At 42.1% G+C, this 26486-nt stretch overlaps 1 protein-coding gene across 1 annotated transcript in view; it reads left to right on the top strand.

Moving 5' to 3' along the window:
* Window positions 1-11333: 11333 nt before the first annotated feature.
* LOC126198938 (RNA cytidine acetyltransferase) overlaps window positions 11334-26486 on the top strand; it is a 91632-nt gene continuing 76479 nt past the window's right edge. Inside the window, exons 1-2 of the mRNA XM_049935578.1 lie at window positions 11334-11522; window positions 11617-11708. Coding sequence (XP_049791535.1) covers window positions 11415-11522; window positions 11617-11708 — 200 coding nt within the window. The 5' untranslated portion in view covers window positions 11334-11414. The remainder of the gene's footprint in view (window positions 11523-11616; window positions 11709-26486) is intronic.

The raw sequence follows: 26486 nt of genomic DNA, 5'->3' as shown, positions 1-26486 counted from the left end.
ATGTGCTTGTCCAAGCTCTGCAGCCAAACATTCTGAGTGTTCCCAATTCATCTTTAGTTAGTTTTTTCTTCTTCCATACTTCATACGGGATTTTAGCACGAACGGATCTTGTTGGGCATCTATTTCGAATATAGCAGGACAACATTAGAGCTTCCCCCAAAAGGTATTGGGCAAACCACCCTGAAACACTAGACACCTCACGATCGATACAAGTATTTGATTCAGGCGCTCTGCTTTTCCATTGGATGGAGGAGAGTAAACTGTGCTTTTCCGATATAGTATGCACTCTTCCTTGAACAACTCTTCAAATTTGCTGTTGATGTATTCAGTACCATTGTCTGATTGGAAGCTTTGCAGTTTCCTCCCTGACTCGCATTCCGCACATCCCTTAAATTCCACAAAAGACTCAAACACATCACTTTTCTGCTTTAGCACTTTCGCTACCGAATACCTTGAGTGACCATCCAGGTAAGTAACATAATAATGTGCTCCACGCAGGGAGGTCTGTCTAATGTAACCTATGTCACTATGTACTATTTCTAGAATATTAGCAGTAGTAGTTTGGCTCGGTTTGAAAGGCTGTCTTTTCATTTTTTCATGCACACAAACTTCATATTTTTCCCTGTAGTTTGTGGCTCCACATACTTTGGGTAAGGCTTCTCTGTGTCCAAGTCTTTGGTGCCACAAAACTTCTGCCCTTCTGGCTGTTGCTTCATTTTCAATTTGTTGATGTGTTTTGCCACTATGTGGCATCACTGTACTGTTGTTCACTTTGTAATATTCACATTGCACTAAATAGACATTATTGTTTGATGATCTGCCTCTCAACGCTTCCTTCTCATCAACAGATACACTAACATCACCATTTTTGAATCTGATACACAAACCTTTTTTGTCCATCTGTTTGACAGACAAGTTCCCATACAGTTCTTTCACCAAAAGCACTTCAGTTAATTTGATTGTGTTACCACCACATGATTCTGCTGCTCTCATGATAACTGTCCCCTTACCAGTCACTTCAGTAACTTTCCCATCAGCCAGTTTCACTTCTCCAAAGATACCCATCTCTAAGTCCTGTAGTATCTCTTGGTGACTAGTCATACGATGTGATGCTCCTGAATCCAAAACCTACACCTTTTCATCAGCACCTTCTCCACATTTGGTCACTGTCATAGCCACTATTTCTTCATCTTCTTTTTCAGTTGACAGCCGGTGTGGCTGTGCGGTTAAAGGCGCTTCAGTCTAGAACCGTGTGACCGCTACGGTCACAGGTTCGAATCCTGCCTCGGGCATGGATGTGTGTGATGTCCTTAGGTTAGTTAGGTTTAATTAGTTCTAAGTTCTAGGCGACTGATGACCTCAGAAGATAAGTCGCATAGTGCTCAGAGCCATTTGAACCATTTCTTTTTCAGTTGCACTTGATGGACCTTCACTGTTTGGAACGTTTTTAAAACTGTTGAGCTTGCATCCATTTGCCCTGTATGTTGATTTCTTGATATAATTCTGTTTGCTTGGTGGAGCCCCCGCTTGTTTTCCTTGGAAATGTGGACACACCCTGGCGATGTGGTTTGCTTCACCACAGGAAAAACAGAGTCTGTTGCTGTTGGATGCGTTCTTCTCACCCCTTTGGTTTTGCTTGTATCTGTCCTGGCTTGGGAAAAACTTGTTTTTCTGACTTCTGCCTACTGCTGCATATGGTTAGGCTTCTTCTTAGCACTTAGTGGACTTGAAATCTGGTTCCAGACGCTTCTCTTCTAATTCTAATCTGTTGATGACCATTTCTGTAGTTAATCTGTCTTCATCTCTTTCTAGACTTCTAATGAGGCCTTCATACTTCTCAAAAGGTAGTCCGAGAAGCATGAAACCTGCAACTGTCTTATCATCAAAGTTGAAACCCCCTTGCTTCACTACTCTGTTGGCAGCAAGGATTTTCGTCGCATATTCATCCATAGTCATATCATCATCTTTCTTGATATTTACTAAGTCTCTCATCTTGGATATAGTGTTGAGTAGGCCGTTGTTACAGTTAATCTTTTCGAGCTCCTCCCACGCTTCCTTTGCTAATTTCAGAGTACCAATTGTTTCTAGGTAGTGGTCTTCGAATAGCTTCAGAATGATGAACAAGGCCATTTCATTTTTCTTCCTTTTTTCCGCATCCAACTGATCATAACGCATTCTAAAACCGGGTTCAATGCAGTCCATGCATCACGATGCTGTATCAGTGAACGAACATGGATAGACCATGCAAAATAGTTACTGCTGCACAGGCGATCAATTTTCACAGATGGTTCCGTCATAATGTACTGTTTTCTTCGTCGTCGGCTGTTGTAGAATGTCAAAATACGCCGTCTTCGTCAGTTCCATCACTTAATGTTCGTTTTCACTTTGAATTTTTAAACACACTTGCCACAGAGTGCCCTGGGCCCATAACCTTTTAACTTTTCTGTAGCGCTTGTCTCCTTTAAATGAGGATGAGGATAATTATTTGACTAAGAACATAAAATACACGTCGTCACTGTTTACTCGTGTATTAAACCACATGTTCTGTTTTATTCTACACAACACACAGTCTGCATAACACAAAAAGCCATCACATTTTTGTTCCACTTAATAGTTCAACTTGGTGCGAACTCCCCTCCAAAGAGCACTTGTACAAGAAGACAAAACAGAAGGTACAAGCCCTCTGGAAATAGCGCTGTATTCAAACTGATGTCTCACCGAATTAGATCAACTGAATTAAAAGAGAGTTGATGCATTTGAAGTGTAGTGCTACAGAATTATGTCGAAATTTAGATGGATAGAAAAGATAAAAGATGAGGAGGTTCTACATGGAATAGGTGAAAAAACAAACATATGGGCCACACTGACAAGAATGGACAGGATGATAGTGTACATGGTAATAGGCAAAAACGGTAAAAAATTTTATTGTATTCTACTTCCATCATTTTAATTTAGCCTCAGGCAGTTGTGTGAGCGATTAAATAAACTACTCTGCAGTACTTGTGGCTGGCTCCCACGCTATTATGCCGACCTACAGGCGCCACCATGGTGTTGCTGAGTGAGATATGCCAACTTTCTGCCACAAACCCCCCAATGGGAGGACCATGGGCCATCATGTGAGGTACTCAAGAGGGTCAGAGAAGTAGTGGCTGCAACAAAGGCAGACTCTCTTGCCTGCCTGCTTCCTTACCCTCTGAACGTGTCCACCAGTACTTCCTATTGAGAGCAGAATGCTCTTTCCATACCATGTGTGATTCACTCCATGGCCATAGACAGTTTTCATGAACATTGTATCCCTTAGTGCTAGTTCTTAGGAATAAAACCCATTTTTCCCCTGAATCTATTTCTCATTTTATGTATGGGAAAAACAACCTGGATGCACACCTGATACCATCCTGACATGTGCCATAGAACTCTAGTTAAGAGACCAGGTAATAATTTCTTAAGTACTACAAGCAGCTGTAGAGGGTAAAAATTATAGGACAAGACAGAGATTGGAATACATTCAACAAATAATTAAGGATCTAGGGTGCAAGTGGTATTCTGAGAGGAAGAGGTTGACACAAGAGTAGAATTCGTAGCAGACCACATTACACCAAACAGAAGACTTGCTTTTCCTCAACAGTAGTTGTTGATACCAGTAGTATTTTTCGAATTTTGACAGATCAGTATTATCTCAGCTGCTTTTCTGAAAACTTCCATATAATTTTATACACAATATGTTATATTTCAAGCTAAAATTTATGAAAAGGAATTAGTTTATTTTCGATGTTACAATCGATAAGTACTAGCGCTAAATGTACAATTAAAATTAGTTTTTTTAGAAACATTTGAAATTAAAACTCATTTGGCACACTAAAAATTTCGATTACTAATTACGCAATCTAGTACTATTTACTATGTCATTTATGAAATAATAATCGAAATTAACAGAAATTCATTTGTCAAGAAAAAGTGTAAACCCTTTGGAATATAGTTATTACTGCAGAGTGTAGTAGTAGTAAGCATGCCTCTTATGTGATTAGACGTATTTTTGTATTTTGGACAAAAAATGTAATTTTCGTTTCGTTAATGTGAAAAGTCAAAAGACTGAATGATATACTAAAATACACTCCTGGAAATTGAAATAAGAACACCATGAATTCATTGTCCCAGGAAGGGGAAACTTTATTGACACATTCCTGGGGTCAGATACATCATATGATCACACTGACAGAACCACAGGCACATAGACACAGGTAACAGAGCATGCACAATGTCGGCAATAGTACAGTGTATATCCACCTTTCGCAGCAATGCAGGCTGCTATTCTCCCATGGAGACGATTGTAGAGATGCTGGATGTAGTCCTGTGGAACGGCTTGCTATGCCATTTCCACCTGGCGCCTCAGTTGGACCAGCATTCGTGCCGGACGTGCAGACCGCGTGAGACGACGCTTCATCCAGTCCCAAACATGCTCAATGGGGGACAGATCCGGAGATCTTGCTGGCCAGGGTAGTTGACTTACACCTTCTAGAGCACGTTGGGTGGCACGGGATACATGCGGACGTGCATTGTCCTGTTGGAACAGCAAGTTCCCTTGCCGGTCTAGGAATGGTAGAACGATGGGTTCGATGACGGTTTGGATGTACCGTGCACTATTCAGTGTCCCCTCGACGATCACCAGTGGTGTACGGCCAGTGCATGAGATCGCTCCCCACACCATGATGCCGGGTGTTGGCCCTGTGTGCCTCGGTCGTATGCAGTCCTGATTGTGGCGCTCACCTGCACGGCGCCAAACACGCATACGACCATCATTGGCACCAAGGCAGGAGCGACTCTCATCGCTGAAGACGACACGTCTCCATTCGTCCCTCCATTCACGCCTGTCGCGACACCACTGGAGGCGGGCTGCACGATGTTGGGGCGTGAGCGGAAGACGGCCTAACGGTGTGCGGGACCGTAGCCCAGCTTCATGGAGACGGTTGCGAATGGTCCTCGCCGATACCCCAGGAGCAACAGTGTCCCTAATTTGCTGGGAAGTGGCGGTGCGGTCCCCTACGGCACTGCGTAGGATCCTACGGTCTTGGCGTGCATCCGTGCGTCGCTGCGGTCCGGTCCCAGGTCGACGGGCACGTGCACCTTCCGCCGACCACTGGCGACAACATCGATGTACTGTGGAGACCTCACGCCCCACGTGTTGAGCAATTCGCTGGTACATCCACCCGGCCTCCCGCATGCCCACTATACGCCCTCGCTCAAAGTCCGTCAACTGCACATACGGTTCACGTCCACGCTGTCGCGGCATGCTACCAGTGTTAAAGACTGCGATGGAGCTCCGTATGCCACGGCAAACTGGCTGACACTGACGGCGGCGGTGCACAAATGCTGCGCAGCTAGCGCCATTCGACGGCCAACACCGCGGTTCCTGGTGTGTCCACTGTGCCGTGCGTGTGATCATTGCTTGTACAGCCCTCTCGCAGTGTCCGGAGCAAGTGTGGTGGGTCTGACACACCGGTGTCAATGTGTTCTTTTTTCCATTTCCAGGAGTGTATGATAAAGTATATTAACATAACATTAAAAATACTGCAAGAACAATCTTCAAATTTATTTAGATCAATTCAACCATGAGGACCTAAAATGTGAGAATATCAGACCCGTAGAAGAACTGGAACCAACTCTACACGAAAAGCTAAATAAACTAGAAAGTTTATTGTAGTCTTCACTCCTCTCAAATTTTTCTTATTGTGGAAAATAACTGGAATTATGAAGGAGGGGGAGATTACGAACTGTTACTTTGGCAAGATTGCGATCAATTCATTTATGCATTCTTGTTCAATCTCTAACGAAGTTGATATCAATGAAATGTTAATTCATTCTCTCAATCCTTGGTTGTGGTTCATAGGTAGACTACAGTCGACAAGGAGAACCTTCAGAGACGTAGAACAAGTCCACATGTATACCAACAAACGACAAGTAACCATGAGAAACTTAAAATGTACACTGCAATAACAATAAAATATCATTGCAATACTCAATACTATTTGTTCTTCTGTCAGCTAAATGGAACCTAGCAAATTAACAGAAACATCTACATCTACATCTATACTCCGCGAGCCACCTTACGGTGTGTGGCGGAGGGTACTTATTGTACCACTATCTGATCCCCCCTTCCCTGTTCCATTCACGAATTGTGCGTGGGAAGAACGACTGCTTGTAAGTCTCCGTATTTGCTCTAATTTCTCGGATCTTTTCGTTGTGATCATTACGCGAGATATATGTGGGCGGTAGTAATATGTTGCCCATCTCTTCCCGGAATGTGCTCTCTCGTAATTTCGATAATAAACCTCTCCGTATTGCGTAACGCCTTTCTTGAAGTGTCCGCCACTGGAGCTTGTTCAGCATCTCCGTAACGCTCTCGCGCTGACTAAATGTCCCCATGACGAATCGCGCTGCTTTTCGCTGGATCATGTCTATCTCTTCTATTAATCCAACCTGGTAAGGGTCCCATACTGATGAGCAATACTCAAGAATCGGACGAACAAGCGTTTTGTAAGCTACTTCTTTCGTCGATGAGTCACATTTTCTTAGAATTCTTCCTATGAATCTCAACCTGGCGCCTGCTTTTCCCACTATTTGTTTTATGTGATCATTCCACTTCAGATCGCTCCGGATAGTAACTCCTAAGTATTTTACGGTCGTTACCGCTTCCAATGATTTACCACCTATGGCATAATCGTACTGGAATGGATTTCTGCCCCTATGTATGCGCATTATATTACATTTATCTACGTTTAGGGAAAGCTGCCAGCTGTCGCACCATTCATTAATCCTCTGCAGGTCTTCCTGGAGTACGTACGAGTCTTCTGATGTTGCTACTTTCTTGTAGACAACCGTGTCATCTGCAAATAGCCTCACGGAGCTACCGATGTTGTCAACTAAGTCATTTATGTATATTGTAAACAATAAAGGTCCTATCACGCTTCCTTGCGGTACTCCCGAAATTACCTCTACATCTGCAGATTTTGAACCGTTAAGAATGACATGTTGTGTTCTTTCTTCTAGGAAATCCTGAATCCAATCACAAACCTGGTCCGATATTCCGTAAGCACGTATTTTTTTCACTAAACGTAAGTGCGGAACCGTATCAAATGCCTTCCTGAAGTCCAGGAATACGGCATCAATCTGCTCGCCAGTGTCTACGGCACTGTGAATTTCTTGGGCAAATAGGGCGAGCTGGGTTTCACATGATCTCTGTTTGCGGAATCCATGTTGGTTATGATGAAGGAGATTTGTATTATCTAAGAACGTCATAATACGAGAACACAAAACATGTTCCATTATTCTACAACAGATTGACGTAAGTGAAATAGGCCTATAATTATTCGCATCTGATTTATGACCCTTCTTGAAAATGGGAACGACCTGTGCTTTCTTCCAGTCGCTAGGTACTTTACGTTCTTCCAGAGATCTACGATAAATTGCTGATAGAAAGGGGGCAAGTTCTTTAGCATAATCACTGTAGAATCTTAAGGGTATCTCGTCTGGTCCGGATGCTTTTCCGCTACTAAGTGATAGCAGTTGTTTTTCAATTCCGATATCGTTTATTTCAATATTTTCCATTTTGGCGTCCGTGCGACGGCTGAAGTCAGGGACCGTGTTACGATTTCCCGCAGTGAAACAGTTTCGGAACACTGAATTCAGTATTTCTGCCTTTCTTCGGTCGTCCTCTGTTTCGGTGCCATCGTGGTCAACGAGTGACTGAATAGGGGATTTAGATCCGCTTACCGATTTTACATATGACCAAAACTTTTTAGGGTTCTTGTTTAGATTGTTTGCCAATGTTTTATGTTCGAATTCGTTGAATGCTTCTCTCATTGCTCTCTTTACGCTCTTTTTCGCTTCGTTCAGCTTTTCCTTATCAGCTATGATTCGACTACTCTTAAACCTATGGTGAAGCTTTCTTTGTTTCCGTAGTACCTTTCGTACATGATTGTTATACCACGGTGGATCTTTCCCCTCGCTTTGGACCTTAGTCGGTACGAACTTATCTAAGGCGTACTGGACGATGTTTCTGAATTTTTTCCATTTTTGTTCCACATCCTCTTCCTCAGAAATGAACGTTTGATGGTGGTCACTCAGATATTCTGCGATTTGTGCCCTATCACTCTTGTTAAGCAAATAGATTTTCCTTCCTTTCTTGGCATTTCTTATTACACTTGTAGTCATTGATGCAACCACTGACTTATGATCACTGATACCCTCTTCTACATTCACGGAGTCGAAAAGTTCCGGTCTATTTGTTGCTATGAGGTCTAAAACGTTAGCTTCACGAGTTGGTTCTCTAACTATCTGCTCGAAGTAATTCTCGGACAAGGCAGTCAGGATAATGTCACAAGAGTCTCTGTCCCTGGCTCCAGTTCTGATTGTGTGACTATCCCATTCTATACCTGGTAGATTGAAGTCTCCCCCTATTACAATAGTATGATCACGAAACTTCTTCACGACGTTCTGCAGGTTCTCTCTGAGGCGCTCAACTACTACGGTTGCTGATGCAGGTGGCCTATAGAAGCATCCGACTATCATATCTGACCCACCTTTGATACTTAACTTAACCCAGATTATTTCACATTCGCATTCGCTAATAACTTCACTGGATATTATTGAATTCTTTACTGCTATAAATACTCCTCCACCATTGGCGTTTATCCTATCCTTGCGGTATATATTCCATTCTGTGTCTAGGATTTCGTTACTGTTCACTTCCGGTTTTAACCAACTTTCCGTTCCTAATACTATATGCGCACTATTTCCTTCAATAAGAGATACTAATTCAGGAACCTTGCCCTGGATACTCCTGCAGTTTACCAATATTACGTTAACTTTTCCTGTTTTTGGTCTCTGAGGACGGACGTTCTTTATCAACGATGATAATGTTCTCTCTGGTAAGCCGTCAGGTATTTTATCGTTTCGCCCAAGGGGGGGTCCCTCTAACCTAAAAAACCCCCGTGTGCACGCCACACGTACTCTGCTACCCTAGTAGCTGCTTCCGGTGTGTAGTGCACGCCTGACCTGTCTAGGGGGGCCCTACAGTTCTCCACCCAATAACGGAGGTCGATGAATTTGCAACCATTATAGTCGCAGAGTCGTCTGAGCCTCTGGTTTAGACCCTCCACACGGCTCCAAACCAGAGGACCGCGATCGACTCTGGGCACTATGCTGCAGATATTAAGCTCAGCTTGCACTCCGCGTGCGATGCTGGTTGTCTTCACCAAATCAGCCAGCCGCCGGAAGGAACCAAGGATGGCCTCAGAACCCAAGCGGCAGGCGTCATTCGTTCCGACATGTGCTACTATCTGCAGCCGGTCACACCCAGTGCGTTCAATAGCTGCCGGAAGGGCCTCCTCCACATTACGGACGAGACCCCCCGGCAAGCACACCGAGTGCACACTGGCATTCTTCCCCGACCTACCCGCTATTTTCCTGAGGGGCTCCATAACCCGCCTAACGTTGGAGCTCCCTATAACTAATAGGCCCGCCCTCTGTGACTGTCGGGACCTTGCCGGAGAATCGGCCACTGGCCCAACAGGCGAGGCATCCTGTGGTGGCTCGGAAACGATGTCATCACCACTAGGAAGCACCCCGTACCTGTTGGAAAGGGGTAAGGCAGCCGCCACGCGGCCAGATTCCACCTTCGCCTTTCGGCCAGGCACGCGCGAGCCCACCACTGTCCGCCATTCACCCTGGAGTGATGGCTGACCGGTAAGATGCTCACTGCCGGAAGACGCAGCGACATCAGGGGTTCCATGTGATTCCAAGGCCACCGAAGTAGGCATAGGTCTCACCACAGTTGCCCCAACGCCACTACGAGCCGACGCCTGCGCCTCGAGCTTGATGAGCCTAACAGACAAAGCCTCCACCTGTCCCCGAAGAGTGGCCAATTCTCCTTGCGTCCGCTCACAACAACCACAGTCCCTACACATGACTATGTTTACCCTACTCTATACGGTGACAAATTCCCAAGATAATCTTCTGATGAGCTACTCTGATAATCAAGAAACACTCACTGAAATACGAGACGCGAAAACTACGCTAGGTTTTCCCAGAAAAACTATTTAAAAGCTAAGCGCAGCAAATAAGTACAAAAACACTGTTATTGAAATAAAAGGTTCTACCTAGTAAGCACTCGAACACGCAAGAAATTACAAAAATAAACTAGTAATTACACAGATAACTGAAAATAAGTCGCTGCTGTTTGTAAAATATGTAAGTTTTACTTGGCGAAAATCTGAATTTTCCTTTGTTACCAGTAAATAGTGCCTGTTACCTTCTGCTGGTAGCTTACAGGTAGATTCATATTTGACTTCAACGAAACGTAACTGCAGGCGATTTCACCGTCAGATGGTGTCTTCGCGCTAGACAAAACGTCAACTCAGTGCCACTTATCTCGGCCCAGATGGTGAAAATTAGGTTATAAAATACCATCTGTGATACAAAAGAATGGAAATATAGGATTGGAATCCAGGAAGCAGCAGTGATAAAGTTTGTTAATGAATAAAGCGAACTGTACAAAAAAAAGTTCTTGTTAAAGTTTTATTTTTAGCTGCAGAGAACTGAACAGCAGAAAAAGTATCATCCAACCATTTTGAAACATTGATGTTTCTTTCCTGCCGAAAATATATAAAATCAAACACATTTTCGAACTATGTTTATACGGCGATATATACAGTCAATTTGCATTATTCTTCGTGGTTTTTCCATGTTTGTGCCAAATAACATATAAACCAACCGCAATTTCCTCCTTCAGTGAAGTTGGGTTTTTCACTATCAAAAATAAGTTACGGTCTATAACGAAAACCGCTTCATGATTTTATGTTCTTATTTACATTTAATTTCAGGTATTTCTCCTCAACTCAGCGGAAAAAGTATCCATGACCTTATGGAACACTTGTATTGTGTCACGAAAACAATGCATAATAATAAAATAAAGACTAAGAAAACACCAAATCACGAATCCACTTCTATAACATGAGTGTGCGTAGAGAAAAAAAGAACTCTGGCGTTAGCAGAAGACGATACCTGTTCCTCCCAGATCAAATCAACGTCAAAACTTGGTTCCCCGGAAACCTTGACTTTGACCTCCCGTTCCGTGCTGTACTATTTCCTTCCGTTGATGGTCTGTGTGACTACCAGCATTTGAAATGCTTCGTTGAATGGCGGCAGCCATCAGAAGGTCTGAGGCTATAGTCTAGTGAAAATGACATTTCGTTCCGTCAGGTGTGGATCGATCTTAAGTCGATTAAGAGTGAACTGTGCTGTGGTGTACTATCTTCAGCTGGTATTGTGATCTTTGAATCGTAAACAAAATTGTGGCACTGTGTACAGCACGTGTTTGTGTTTGTGTTTGAGTGTGTAGATTATTAAAACCTGACAAGATGGTGAGAAAGAAAATAGACAACAGAATAAGAGTTCTAATTGAAAATGGAGTGACCCTAGGACACAGAACAATGTTTGTTGTAGTTGGCGATAAGGGTCGTGATCAGGTTGTTAGACAGTTACGAAATGCAGCTTTGAAAATAAATATTAATTCTTGGTCTGTCTCTATCATATCGTTCATGAATGTGCTCTTTCTCCTAGGTTGTTATATTACACCATATGCTCTCGAAAGCGACTGTCAAGGCAAGACCAAACGTATTATGGTGCTACAAAAAGGAACTTGGATTCAGTAGGTGAGTAAGATTGGCTCATAATAATCGATTTTCCATAGTTATTCATTTATTATGTTTCTAAGTTTTTTATGTGCCACAGCTTAGGAGCTGTGTACTATTAAGTGAAATTGGAAACCATTATGTAGAAATTAACTCAGCAGTGCCATTGTGCATTTAAAGCTGTTTCCTTATTATGGTTCAAGTGGCTCTGAGCACTATGGGACTTAACTTCTGAGGTCATCAGCCCCCTAGAACTTAGAACTACTTAAAACTAACTAACCTAAGGACATCACACACATCCATGCCCTAGGCGGGATTCGAACCTGCGACCGTAGCGGTCGCGTGGTTCCAGACTGTTGCGCCTAGAACCGATAGGCTACCCTGGGCGGCTTCCTTATTAAGTTTCTTCATAGTTTGGTAATGTATGTTAAGAATATTAAGACATAAATATTGATATTGGATCTCCGGATACAGATTTTTCTCATTTATTTACTTCATTACATTCCATACATTACGGTCAAGGTTTTTAAGAATAATGTTACATCAGCACTCCCCTTCACTGTAGCTGCACTAGTTCACCACACATTACCCGTTGATAATACTCTATGTAAAGATTGATTGTAATATTGTGTGTATGTCACCTGTTCCCTGATGAAATGGTATATGTAGTCATTTCCTTGACATCTTGTGGAGTGATTCGGAGTTCATCCATGACCCTCATAACTTCTTTGGACCATGCACTATCTATTTTTAACTTACCAAAATAAATGAGCAGTCTTTTTGGCAGTCCGTAGAGATTCATCCTTTGGATGTGGCCATACAAATCTCTTCTTTTCGTAATCATATCTCTAATTTTTTCAGCCTATATAAACTTCACTACTATGATCTCTACTCTATTTGAATTGCCCTTCAACTGGTCCCAAATTTTTCCTTTTTTATTTTCGTTTTTATATTTCTGTGGTTTTGATTGCTAACATCAACTATTTGCTTAAAGATTTTGCTGCAGAAAGTGCTTAGCTGAATGAATTACTGTATAGTAGCATCACATTAATCCTGTGATGAGCTATTTTTAATGTATTTATTTGTTCTTGAACCACTAAGCTGAATATTTTGTACTAACACATTAGCCACCTGCTTTTTTGTTTTGAGAGATGCGTGTTTTTATTTCCTCCTATTTTAGTAGAGAGCGGTGGAGTCAGCCTGTATGATGGTCTTTTGAAAGTTGTCTCATAGCTATTCATCTGTGTATTTCTGAATATTCCTTCATTGGTCATTCCTCATATAAATTAGTCTGTCCAACAGTTTGTTGCAAATGGGTAGCAATGTTGTGACATATGGTGGATATATTTTTAGTCATCAGTCTTCTGATTGGTTTGATGGGGCTCCTGTGCTAACCTCTTCATCTCGAAGTAGTGATTCCATCCTACATCCTTAATTATTTGTTGTGTTTTTACCCTCTAGTACAATAGAGTTTATTCCTTGTTGTCAACATAAATGTGTCATTCTGTCCCTCCTCCTTGTCAGTGTTTCCCGTATATTCCTTTCTTCCTTGATTCTGTGGAGAACCTCCTCATTCTGTTCTTATCAGTCCACTTAATTTTCAACATTCCTCTGTAGCACCATATCTCAAATGCTTTGATTCTCTTCTGTTCTGGTTTTCCCACTGTCTGCGATTTGCTATGATGCAATGCTGTGCTCCAGGCGTACATTCTTAGAAATTTCTGGCTCAAATTATGGTCTGTGTGTGATACCAGTCGAGTTCTCTTGGCCAGTAATGCCCTCTTTGGCTGTTCTAGTCCACTTTTTTATTTCGTCCTTGCTTAGTTAATCATGAGTGATTTTGCTTTCAGGGTAACAGAATTCTTCAGCTTTGTCTACGTTGTTATCACCACTTTAATGTTAAGTTTCTTGCAATACTCATCTCTGCCATTTTGCTGTTTGTGGTGCAGTAAGATGTTGAGTTTATTGTGTGGCTTCTTTTGTTAGGTATGGATATGATTATGAAATACAATAGCAAGACATTGCGTACGGAGAAGGGAGAGGACATAATGTCTTTGATCAAGTTTCTCGAGATGTTCGGACTGTTAGCAGAGAGTGTGAGAGGTTGGCAAGAGTTACGGAGTCTCGGGCCAGGGACTGTTACATGTGGCAGAGTCAAAAGGACAACCTTTGGCGCTCCATCAGACATGGTACCTGGTTCTAGAAATCTAGGTTGGCCATGAGAGAGATTTTTTTTATGACTTACTAATTTTGTAATAGGTCCTCTATCAGCTTTTGCTCACATGAGACTGAAGTGAGTGAGAGGACAGTTTTAGATTGGTTTTCTTTTTGTAGGGAAGTATTTTTGGAGTATGTAAAGTATAGAGGTAAATTGGGTGTGTTGGTGTGGTGGTCGAGATAGACGAATCTCAGTTTGGGAAGAGAAAGTGTGGGAGCGGTAAGTCTCTGGTTGGTTTATTTGTGTCGGGGGGCTGTTATCTCAGGGGTGGGTATGCGGATTGTGTTTTCAGGGTTTTGGAGGGGTGTACTAAGAGAGAATTGGTGGGATTAATTGAAGAGTATATACAGGAGGGGTGTACTGCAGTGTCAGATGCTTTTTCATCATATAGGGAGTTGGGGAAGATGGGCTATGGTCATTTAGTTGTAAACCATAGTTTAGGGTTCAAAAATTACGAAACTGGGGCATACAATAGAGGGGTTTTGGGGAAGGTAGTTAATTCAGTCACAGGGAGGGGCAAGATGAGTATTGCTGGCGGAAGAACGTCCCAGGGGAGTATTGTATTTTTCGCGTCTTTTTGAGGGCAGTTAATAAGATGTACAGGCCAAGGGTGGTTAGTTGAGGGGGTTTTGTATTGGGGGGGGGGGGGAGGGGTTGTGGGTAATGGTTGTTTTAGGATTATGTTACAGAGGATCTGTTTTGTTGCAGTTGTTTTTTGAATTATAATGTGTGATTGATTTTCGTTTATTTTGTGATTTTTATTTTTTTTTTGGGGGGGGGTGATGTTTGGGGGAGGGGATGGGGTTGGTAGGTTGTGTGTCGTTTGGATGTTATTATGTGTGTGTGTTTGTGATGGGGTTGGCTAACTTAGTGTGTAGCACCAGAATTTGTTTGTGGTAAGTAGCTGTTTTTTTGTGTGTATTGTTCGTGAGTTGTGATGTTATCTGGGATTTTTTTTTTTTTTAGGAAGGGAGCTGTAGATACCATCACTGTGATTTTAATGTATGCTGTTACTTCCTTTTTAGGCATTTTGGTAGAGCGGAATGTTGATTAGGTTTGGTTTTTTCTGTTATTTGTAATGTAACAAAAGATCCAGTTTATTAATTCTCAGTGTTGTAGAAAAGTTTGTTCAGCTACCTTTAAATGTGCGTACCTGTGGTCATTCAAACAATTCCTAAACAAGAAAGACAGTTGCGAAATTACCAGAACTAATACAGAAGGTGCAGCAAAGAGAGCTAACAGCAGTCTAGGTGACAGACAGTCCTTTCATCCTGGAAAAAACAAAGATGATTATTATGAATAAGAAGAGCAATTTTTAACAATACTGAGCATAGATGTAGGAGGCATTATGAAGATGGAGCAGGGTCATTTCATGTCAGTTCAACCAGGGGCTCCAGCTCATAGTCTCAGATTTGACTGAAATTCAGTACTCTAATTCTACCATGTGTGGAACACTTGTGTACAAAGTATTAGTTTCCCCTGCCAATTAGTTCCAGAATTATGGCTTGTGAAAGAAGGTGGTGTGGCCCAGAAATTGCAACTCGCATCTGGCAATCTATCTTCAGATCCAACTTCAGGTCTTAATAACTTTGGAACTATTCCACACAGTCCAGTGAAATTTTTAAAACCCAGTTACATCCATTTAGAGAACACACTCAATGAACCAAAACACCAACAACATATTAATGAGGGAAAATAAAAAATTCCAAAATGTGATTAAAAATGTAATACGTTAAACGTACATATTGTAGGTGCCCTCTATGCCAAATATAATTCACTCAAAAAGGGTATAAATTTTTTTTTGTGGTAAGCTTAATGTGGCCTAAACACACACAGAACTCATCATGCCCATATGTCACAAAAACTGAGTTACATGCACAAGACCGAGCGAGGTGGCGCAGTGGTTAGACACTGGACTCGCATTCGGGAGGACGACGGTTCAATCCCACGTCCTGCCATCCTGATTTAGGTTTTCCGTGATTTCCCTAAATCGCTCCAGGCAAATGCCAGAATGGTTCCTTTCAAAGGGCACGGCCGACTTCCTTCCCCATTCTTCCCTAATCCGATGAGACCGATGACCTCACTGTCTGGTCTCCTTACCCAAACAACCCAACCCCAACATGCACAAGAAAATGTGAAAAATTACGTGAAAAACATGGTTTTTCGAAGTGTGGTAGCACATAAGGGACAAGTGGTATCCAAACCAGATTTCACACACTGCATAAGTAGACCATAATGATACATATTTCAAAATTTCAGCATGTCATTGCAAGACATTTGTGTACAATGGAAGTTGACAGATGTATTTGGGGATGTGGCCATTGTTCCACAACACAATTTTGTAAAAACATATTGTAAACTGTTCTGCCTCTTCTTATCCTCTCCCACAACTGTTTAATCACTAAACAACAACATATAGACAGATTAACACAACCTATCATTAATGTTTACTGCACCTTAACTGCTAAAAACCAGTCAATTGTGCTTCGAACAGATGTTCTCCCACACTTTAGCCACTGTACTCTGTCCATTGAGTGGCAAATTGTACTGTCTTCCTGACACTGTGGTGGGAACTGCAACTGTCATAAGAATATGTTCAAAAGGAATCCAACACCTGTCTGCCAAACATGGCCAATGAAATGATCTTGCCTGTCCTGCTAGTGCCTTGAAGTTCACAAATACATCACCTTATGCTTCACAGCACTCTGCAACACATCCTAAGTACCATTTGTCATCATAAACAGCAATAACGTAGCAACCTCATTGTATGTTGCTGCTTTTGCCTCTGAATCTTGAGTAAGACACATGTGCTTGAACCTATAGTTATAACCGGACAGTCAGCTCATCTGCACATTGTCAGATTCTGCTGGAGAGAAGTGATGATGGCTCCTTGTGCCTGCAACAGTTTTAACGTGTTTTAGTCTGCTTTTTGACAACTCTTCGACTGATTTCACCCAGGTAAATAATTGAAGAGGTGTTGGAATGTGACCTTCTGTAGGGTGCTGCAGACTAGCTCGTGATGATATGCGCTTAATGGTAGCACCAATACCATCACATACATTTTTACCATTGCTTGTTGCGAAAAAATTCCATTCTGTGTGATTCTGAAAATCATGGTAATGCATGCATAAATTTTTGAGATTTTTACAGTTTTTGTACTGACTAGCTGCCCCATCACTGAAGTATTTCGCAAAATGTATGTGAGGCAGCTTGTTTCTTACATATGCCATGACAGTGCGAATGTGGGCATGAACTGCACTGGCATCATGAATTAAACAGTCACTAAAAACGCACAGGTTCATGACAGAGACATTGCCTGATTCACCTCTATAGTAAATTGCAAATGGCTGGAGAGTTGCTTGACTGTTGTCCCAATGATATCCTTGGATGGCATCTTGAACTATAAATGGCAGCACCAATACCAGTAATTCTAGTATTACTATAATTTCATCCTGTTTCAAATTATCCTTACAAAACTGGAGATAAGCCAATTGTGCTGTTGCTGTGAAGCTGTGTGTGGTCAGTTTGTCGATTTTTTGACAACACATTTCAACAAAATCTTCCACTGTACTTTGCTTTGTTTCAAGACTTGTGTGATCCATGTGTGTCCTTTGTTTATAAGAAACAAGTTCATCGTCATCCATAAGGAGTTTACCATACGGTTTGTTATTCATGTGTTCTGCAAGATTTGCCTTACCAGGACACTTTTCACACCTGTGTATCGTGCACTGGTAGGAACTGATGTCACACACTAGCAGCTTCATTGCACCTTTGTGATCCAGACCAGAATCCTTTATAGCAGCAAACATCAGCTTAGCATTTTGATGGGTCTCACATACACAAACATTGTGTGTGTCCCTTGCATTTACAGGCACAACCCATTTTGGCTGAAGATTGAAAAAAGATGATAAACCTACTTTGCTATTGGGATACTTTTCCTTGAATTCTACATATAGTTCTGATATGTTGCATATTGCACCTGTACATGTACATTTACCATTTTCACCATACAAAGTCTTTTTTTCCAGGCATTATTCGGCTGTAGTCATTATTTTCATAAAACTCTGACACTAGCCCCTTTATTTCTGAACTCAATTGCTTGCTCTGAGTCTGCTGAAGTTGTGGAAGTACTCCTTGGGTTGCTTTTATTTTCCTAGCTTGCTTTACCATATATGTAGAAACATTGAATTCCTTTGTAGTGTAGTCAATAGACAAGGTGGAAGGTTCAAGGGTAAGAATAGCTACTTTTTTCTGGCGTGTGGATATGGCACATTTTCCTTTCAAATCATGCACAATTTTGTCCAAATCAGAGCATTTCTGGCATGATTTCTGTTCCTTTGGAGCAGATAGTTCTTCCTCGTCCACCATTAGTGTGTCAGCTACTTTGTGTTTTAATTCCATTTGAGCTTCTTGTAGTTTTCTTCTACCATAGCTGGGCCTGTCTCTTTTCCCAACTTTGTGTGTCTTCATGGGAGACAAAGCAAGAGCAGTCACTGAAGTATTTAATTGCTCATCCGCTGTGGTTGTAAGTGGCTGATACTCTTTATCACTGTCATGTAAATTATCAGAATATTATTCATTTTTTAGCAGTGTAACACACCTGGAACATTACTTTTGTCCTGGTTTCATGTTACGTCCCATGCACTGATTCACTTTCAATACTGATTTTATATCAATTTCTCTGAGGTTACACTTCACTGTCTTCTTATGAATCCGAAATGGATCAAGACAACTTCTTTGTAGGAAAGAATACTTATCCAGAAACACTTTCATATGATGATAACAAACACTAGTTTCCTGGAACTGTGCTTCTTGTGCCCACAGGGTGTATCCCGGATCTTCATAGCAACAAATCTTGGTTCGATTCATCCATATCGTACAGTACAAAGCGAATGCCACATTTTGTTCCATATGTTGTTTTATGACATTCAGATGCCTGTGCTCTACCAATACTGCAACTTGTTTGAACAAAAGCACCACTAGTACACTCTTCTGCCTCCATACCGACTTTCCACAACAATACTGACCGAACTAGAATCTTTAAAACATGAGTAACCTGTAATTGTTGCTTGTTTCCTTTGTTGTTCCTGCCTAATAATGACTTGTTCTGTCCCTGAAAACTACCATTGTTTAGCTTTCTGTTGCTTAATGGTTCCCAACAATTGCTGCAGCTTTATCTGAAACAAGCATCATCACTATTACTTGCTAAATCGTGTTAAAAGAAATGTAACCAAATACATCTCTGTCAACTTTTATTGTACACAAATGCCTTGCAACAACAAGTTGAAATTTTGCCACATATTATATTCTGGTCTACTTGCAGTGTTTGAAATTTGACGTGGATATCACTTGTCCCTTTTGTGCTACCACACTTCAAAAATCCATGTTTTTCAGGTAATTTTTCAAATTTTTGTGTGCATGTAACTCTGTTTGTGTGACTGATATGGGCATGATGAGTTCTGTGTGTGTTTAGGCCACATTAAGCTTAAAAAAAATGGCATAGAGGACACCTACAATATGTACCTTTTAACATATTACATTTTTATAATCAAATTTTGGATTTTTTTATTTTCCCTCGGAAATATGTTTTGGTGTTTTGATTCATAGTGTGTGTTCTCTAAGTGGATGTTACTGGGTTGTAAAAACTTCACTGGACTGTGCGGAATAGTTCCAAAGTTATTAAGACCTGACGTTGGGTCTGAAGATAGATTGCCAGATGCGAGTTGCAATTTCCGGGTCATGCCACCTTCTTTCACAAGCCATATTTCTGGAACTAATTGGCAGGGGAAATTAAAATTTTGTACATGAGTGTTCCACACTTGGTAGCATTGGTGTGCTAAATTTCAGCCAAATCTGAGACTATTAGCTGGAACATTTTCTCAAATTGGTTGAATTGACATGGAATGACCCAGCCGGATATTCCATCAGAGTTCTGCAAAAGTGATAATTGCAACATATGATACATACAAGGATGACAAAACAAAGAGACCAACAATAAAGAGTAGAAAGTTAGTGAATGATCTACTGCATCTGAAATATTATAGTATAGTTTAATTAAAAACTCAGTTCAATAGTTGATTTTTGATTTCACCCAACATTATTATCCTATAATAAACACGGTGAAACTGCACTGTGACATATATAGCAAAACCGCCAAGAATAAAAAAAACTGCTATTTATATTTATCCACTGAATAATTTAATTTCACATGCAGTTCAGTTATTGATTGGCAATTTTAATAACATGGCATCTTGGGAATATGTAGGCAACAACATAAATGGTCTGTGAATTAAGAAATGATATGAAATAGGGGTAATGCAGGAGTAGGTTTAATAATGAATAAAAAAATAGGAGTGCGGGTAAGCTACTACCAACGGCATAGTGAACGCATTATTGTGGCCAAGATAGACACGAAGCCCATGCCTATTACAGTAGAACAAGTTTATATGCCAACTAGCTCTGCAGATGATGAAGAAATTGATGAAATGTATGATGAGATAAAAGAAATTATTCAGTTAGAGAAGGGAGACGAAAATTTAATAGTCATGGGTGACTGGAATTCGAGAGTAGGAAAAGAGAGAGAAGGAAACATAGTGGGTGAATATGGATTGGGGGAGAGAAATGAAAGAGGAAGCCGTCTGGTAGAATTTTGCACAGAGCATAACTTAATCATAGCTAACACTTGGTTCAAGAATCATAAAAGAAGGTTGTATACATGGAAGAATCCTGGAGATACTAGAAGGTATCAGATAGATTATATAATGGTAAGACAGAGATTTAGGAACCAGGTTTTAAATTGTAAGACATTTCCAGGGGCAGATGTGGACTCTGACCACAATCTGTTGGTTATGAACTGTAGATTAAAACTGAAGAAACTGCAAAAAGGTGGGAATTTAAGGAGATGGGATCTGGATAAACTGAAAGAACCAGAGGTTGTACAGAGTTTCAGGGAGAACATAAGGGAACAATTGACAGGAATGGGGGAAAGAAATACTGTAGAAGAAGAATGGGTAGCTCTGAGGGATGAAGTAGTGAAGGCAGCAGAGGATCAAGTAGGTAAAAAGACGAGGGCTAGTAGAAATCCTTGGGTAACAGAAGAAATATTGAATTTAATTGATGAAAGGAGAAAACATAAAAATGCAGTACATGAAGCAGGCAAAAGGGAATACAAACGTCTCAAAAATGAGATCGACAGCAAGTGCAAAATGACTAAGCAGGGATGGCTAGAGGACAAATGTAAGGATGTAGAGGCTTATCTCACTAGGGGTAAGACAGATACTGCCTACAGGAAAATTAAAGAGACCTTTGGAGAGAAGAGAACCACTTGTATGAATATCAAGAGCTCAGATGGAAACCCAACTTTCTAAGCAAAGAAGGGAAAGCAGAAAGGTGGAAGGAGTATATAAGGGGTCTACACAAGGGCGATGTACTTGAGGACAATATTATGGAAATGGAAGAGGATGTAGATGAAGATGAAATGGGAGATCCGATACTGCGTGAAGAGTTTGACAGAGCACTGAAAGACGTGAAGAGTTTGACAGAGCACTGAAAGACCTGAGTCGAAACAAGGCCCCGGGAGTAGACAACATTCCATTGGAACTACTGACAGTCTTGGGAGAGCCAGTCCTGACAAAACTCGACCATCTGGTGAGCAGGATATATGAGACAGGCGAAATACCCTCAGACTTCAAGAAGAATAGAATAATTCCAATCCCAAATAAAGCAGATGTTGACAGATGTGAAAATTACCGAACTACCAGTTTAATAAGTCACAGCTTCAAAATACTAATGCGAATTCTTTACAGACGAATGGAAAAACTGATAGAAGCCGACCTCGGTGAAGATCAGTTTGGATTTCGCAGAAATGTTGGAACACGTGAGGCAATACTGACCCTACAACTTATCTTAGAAAATACACTCCTGGAAATTGAAATAAGAACACCGTGAATTCATTGTCCCAGGAAGGGGAAACTTTATTGACACATTCCTGGGGTCAGATACATCACACTGACACAACCACAGGCACATAGACACAGGCAGCAGAGCATGCACAATGTCGGCACTAGTACAGTGTATATCCACCTTTCGCAGCAATGCAGGCTGCTATTCTCCCATGGAGACGATCATAGAGATGCTAGATGTAGTCCTGTGGAACGGCTTGCCATGCCATTTCCACCTGGCGCCTCAGTTGGACCAGCGTTCGTGCTGGACGTGCAGACCGCGTGAGACGACACTTCATCCAGTCCCAAACATGCTCAATGGGGGACAGATCCGGAGATCTTGCTGGCCAGGGTAGTTGACTTACACCTTCTAGAGCACGTTGGGTGGCACGGGATACATGCGGATGTGCATTGTCCTGTTGGAACAGCAAGTTCCCTTGCCGGTCTACGAATGGTAGAACGATGGGTTCGATGACGGTTTGGATGTACCGTGCACTATTCAGTGTCCCCTCGACGATCACCAGTGGTGTACGGCCAGTGTAGGAGATCGCTCCCCACACCATGATGCCGGGTGTTGGCCCTGTGTGCCTCGGTCGTATGCAGTCCTGATTGTGGCGCTCACCTGCACGGTGCCAAACACGCATACGACCATCATTGGCACCAAGGCAGAAGCGACTCTCATCGCTGAAGACGACACGTCTCCATTCGTCCCTCCATTCACGCCTGTCGCGACACCACTGGAGGCGGGCTGCACGATGTTGGGGTGTGAGCGGAAGACGGCCTAACGGTGTGCGGGACCGTAGCCCAGCTTCATGGAGACGGTGGCGAATGGTCCTCGCCGATACCCCAGGAGCAACAGTGTCCCTAATTTGCTGGGAAGTGGCGGTGCGGTCCCCTACGGCACTGCGTAGGATCCTACGGTCTTGGCGTGCATCCGTGCGTCGCTGCGGTCCGGTCCCAGGTCGACGGGCACGTGCACCTTCCGCCGACCACTGGCGACAACATCGATGTACTGTGGAGACCTCACGCCCCACATGTTGAACAATTCGGCGGTACGTCCACCCGGCTTCCCGCATGCCCACTATACGCCCTTGCTCAAAGTCCGTCAACTGCACATACGGTTCACGTCCACGCTGTTGCGGCATGCTACCAGTGTTAAAGACTGCGATGGAGCTCCGTATGCCACGGCAAACTGGCTGACACTGACGGCGGCGGTGCACAAATGCTGCGCAGCTAGCGCCATTCGACGGCCAACACCGTGGTTCCTGGTGTGTCCGCTGTGCCGTGCGTGTGATCACTGCTTGTACAGCCCTCTCGCAGTGTCCGGAGCAAGTATGGTGGGTCTGACACACCGGTGTCAATGTGTTCTTTTTTCCATTTCCAGGAGTGTAGATTAAGGAAAGGCAAACCTACATTTCTAGCATTTGTGGACTTAGAGAAAGCTTTTGACAATGTTGACTGGAATACTCTCTTTCAAATTCTAAAGGTGGCCGGGGTAAAATACAGGGAGTGAAAGGCTATGTACAATTTATACAGAAACCAGATGGCATTTATAAGAGTGGAGAGGCATGAAAGGGAAGCAGCGGTTGGGAAGGGAGTGAGACAGGGTTGTATCCTGTCCCCGATGTTATTCAATCTGTATATTGAGCAAGCAGTAAAGGAAACAAAAGAAAAATTCGGAGTAGGTATTAAAATCCATGGAGAAGAAATAAAAACGTTGAGGTTCGCCGATGACATTGTAATTCTGTCAGAGACAGCAAAGGACTTGGAAGAGCAGTTGAATGGAATGGACAGTGTCTTGAAAGGAGGATATAAGATGAACATCAACAAAAGCAGAACGAGGATAATGGAATGTAGTCGAATTAAGTCGGTTTATGCTGAGGGAATTAGATTAGTAACTGAGACACTTAAAGTAGAAAAGGAGTTTTGCTATTTGGGGAGCAAAATACTGATGATGGCCGAAGTAGAGAGGATATAAAATGTAGACTGGCAATGGCAAGGAAAGTGTTTCTGAAGAAGAGAAATTTGTTAACAAACCAGTATAGATTTAAGTTTCAGGTAGTTGTTTCTGAAAGTATTTGTATGGAGTGTAGGCATGTATGGAAGTGAAACATGGACGATAAATAGTTTGGACAAGAAGAGAATAGAAGCTTTCGAAATGTGGTGCTACAGAAGAATGCTGAAGATTAGATGGGTAGATCACATAACTATTGAGAAGGTATTGAATAGAATTGGGGAGAAGAGGAGTTTGTGGCACAACCCGACAAGAAGAAGGGACTGGTTGGTAGGACATGTTCTGAGGCATCATGGGATCACAAATTTAGCATTGGAGGGCAGCGTGGAGGGTAAAAATCGTAGAGGGAGACCGAGAGATGAATACACTAAGCAGATTCAGAAGGATGTAGGTTGCAGTAAGTACTGGGAGATGAAGAAGCTTGCACAGGATAGAGTAGCATGGAGAGCTGCATCAAACCAGTCTCAGGACTGAAGACAACAACAACAACAACAACAACAACATGAAACTTCCGTATTCATTCAGTTGCAGAGTATGGCAACATGAGTATAAAACCCTGATCCGTATTTTGTGAGTGAAAGAAAGAGGAATATTAAGTTAATTAAAAATCCTGTTCCCAATACGCAACATTGACCATTTGGTCTGTTAGTATTTTCAGCTCTGAAAAGAACATTTATTTCTTCTAGAAGAATATTTAATAGCGGTGGCAGACAATGAGGGTTATGGAATGTGAGTAGGGAACAGGTGATAAGACAGAGGGGCTGAAATTGTTGGGTGGAGGGTGTAAGGACAGTAGGTTACCATAGGTTAAGGCTGGTATAATTCTGGGAGTACAGGATTTGTTGTGAAGATGATTCTCATCTGCGCTGGTCTGAAAAGCTGTTTGATGGAGGGGTATTCAAGGGGCCTTAGCTGTGATACAGCCATTGAAATTGAGCATGTTATGTTCAGCAGCATATTGTATCTCAGGGTGGTCTACCACACTCTTACTCGTAGCCACAGTTTGGCAGTGACCACCTGGTTAGTAGTCGTACCAATATAAAAAAAGCAGCACAATGATTGCAGTAGAACTGATATATAACTTGGCTGCTTTTACAGTTGGCCTGGGCTTTGAAGGGGTAGGTTAAGCCTGTGACAGGACTGGAGAGGGAAGTGCTGGTGTGTTAATTAGGCAGGTCTTGCATCTGACATATGATCCCTGTCGCTATGGATTGAAATTGGGAGTGGCATAGGAATGGACTAGTATGTTTCAGAAGTTGGATGGGTGGCAGAACACCATTTTAGAAGGGGTGGGAGGTATCGTGTGTAGGATGTCCCATATTTTAGGGCATGATAATAGGTAAACAAAGCCCTGACAGGGGACGTGGTTCAGTTCTTCCAGTCCAGGATGATATTGGGTGATGAAGGTGGCACTCGTTTGTAGCTTGTTCATGGGGGTGGTGGGAGCATTGAGTATGTGTGGGGAAAAGGCACTGGAGATCTGTTTGTGGATCAGGTCGGGGTGGGGATAGTGCCTTTATATGAAGATCTTGGTGAGCTCTTCGTCAAACTGGATAAGGGAATTTTGGTCACTGCAGATGTACCATCTGCAGATGGCCAGGTGGTATGGGAGGAATTTTTTGGTATGTAAGGTATGACAGCTGTCAAATGCAGGTGTTTAGTTGCTCTTGGATTTAATGTGGACTATGGATGGAGCCATCAGAGGGGAGGAAATCAGCATCCAGTGAGGTCGCATGCTGGTTTCGAGGAGATCAGGTGAAGCAGATGGGAGAGTTGTTGAGCTTGTGAAAAATGAAGATAGGGTGGTTTGGTTGTGACTCCAGATCTTGATATCATCAAAGAACAAGACCAGAGCTTTGGTGTTTTGGGAGGGTCGGGAGGTCTCCTCTTGATGGCTCATAAATAGGTTGGCATATAGGACAGTGCCATGTGGGTGCCCATGACTGTGCCACAGATGGCTTGCTGAATGTTACGAAGTGCCCCGTTTTTCCAATCCAGTGCATGCTTGAAGAACCAAGTGGGGTAGCATCGGAGGGCGGATAAATGTATTATTGATGGAGTTTGTATTTAGTTGAAAAACTAAATAGTTGATTTCTGGACATAAAAAAGAAAAAAAAAATGTTGAACTCATTCCTAGCATTTTGTCTTCTCTTCTCTCTTCGTCTAAGCTTCTTTTAAATTTATTTCTACCATCTGTAATATAAGAGATTTTTGCAGTAATTCCCCTCTAATTTGACTCAAAGTTAAATTCAGATTAGAACAGAGATCTTTCTGATATCACATTTGTAAATGAAATTAAAAATAAATTGCAGCATTTTTAGCATTTATAGATTTTTAAACAGACTCTTACAATATGTAATTGTAGTTACTTTACTATGTATGTGTAATGAGTATTTTTTGTGTTACTCTACTGCTAGGTATTGCCTGGTGGCATATTGGGTCAGATGACAAATCTGAAGGTATGGGTCTCAATCCCCACTCAATCAAAGGATTTTTTCTCTCACTTATTCCTTCTTTCGCCTCTGGCAATCATTTTCTGATGTGAGAAATACCTTGCTGTGTGAAACAGAGGTATGGCAGGAATACTCATTTGAAGCAGAAAACTTAATGTGGAGATATGCCTATTC

The sequence above is a fragment of the Schistocerca nitens genome, chromosome 8 (genome assembly GCF_023898315.1).
Source record: "Schistocerca nitens isolate TAMUIC-IGC-003100 chromosome 8, iqSchNite1.1, whole genome shotgun sequence".
Classification (NCBI taxonomy): Eukaryota; Metazoa; Arthropoda; class Insecta; order Orthoptera; family Acrididae; genus Schistocerca; species Schistocerca nitens.
The sequence above is the reverse complement of the archived record's forward strand: the minus strand, read 5'-3'. Positions and strand labels throughout refer to the sequence as shown.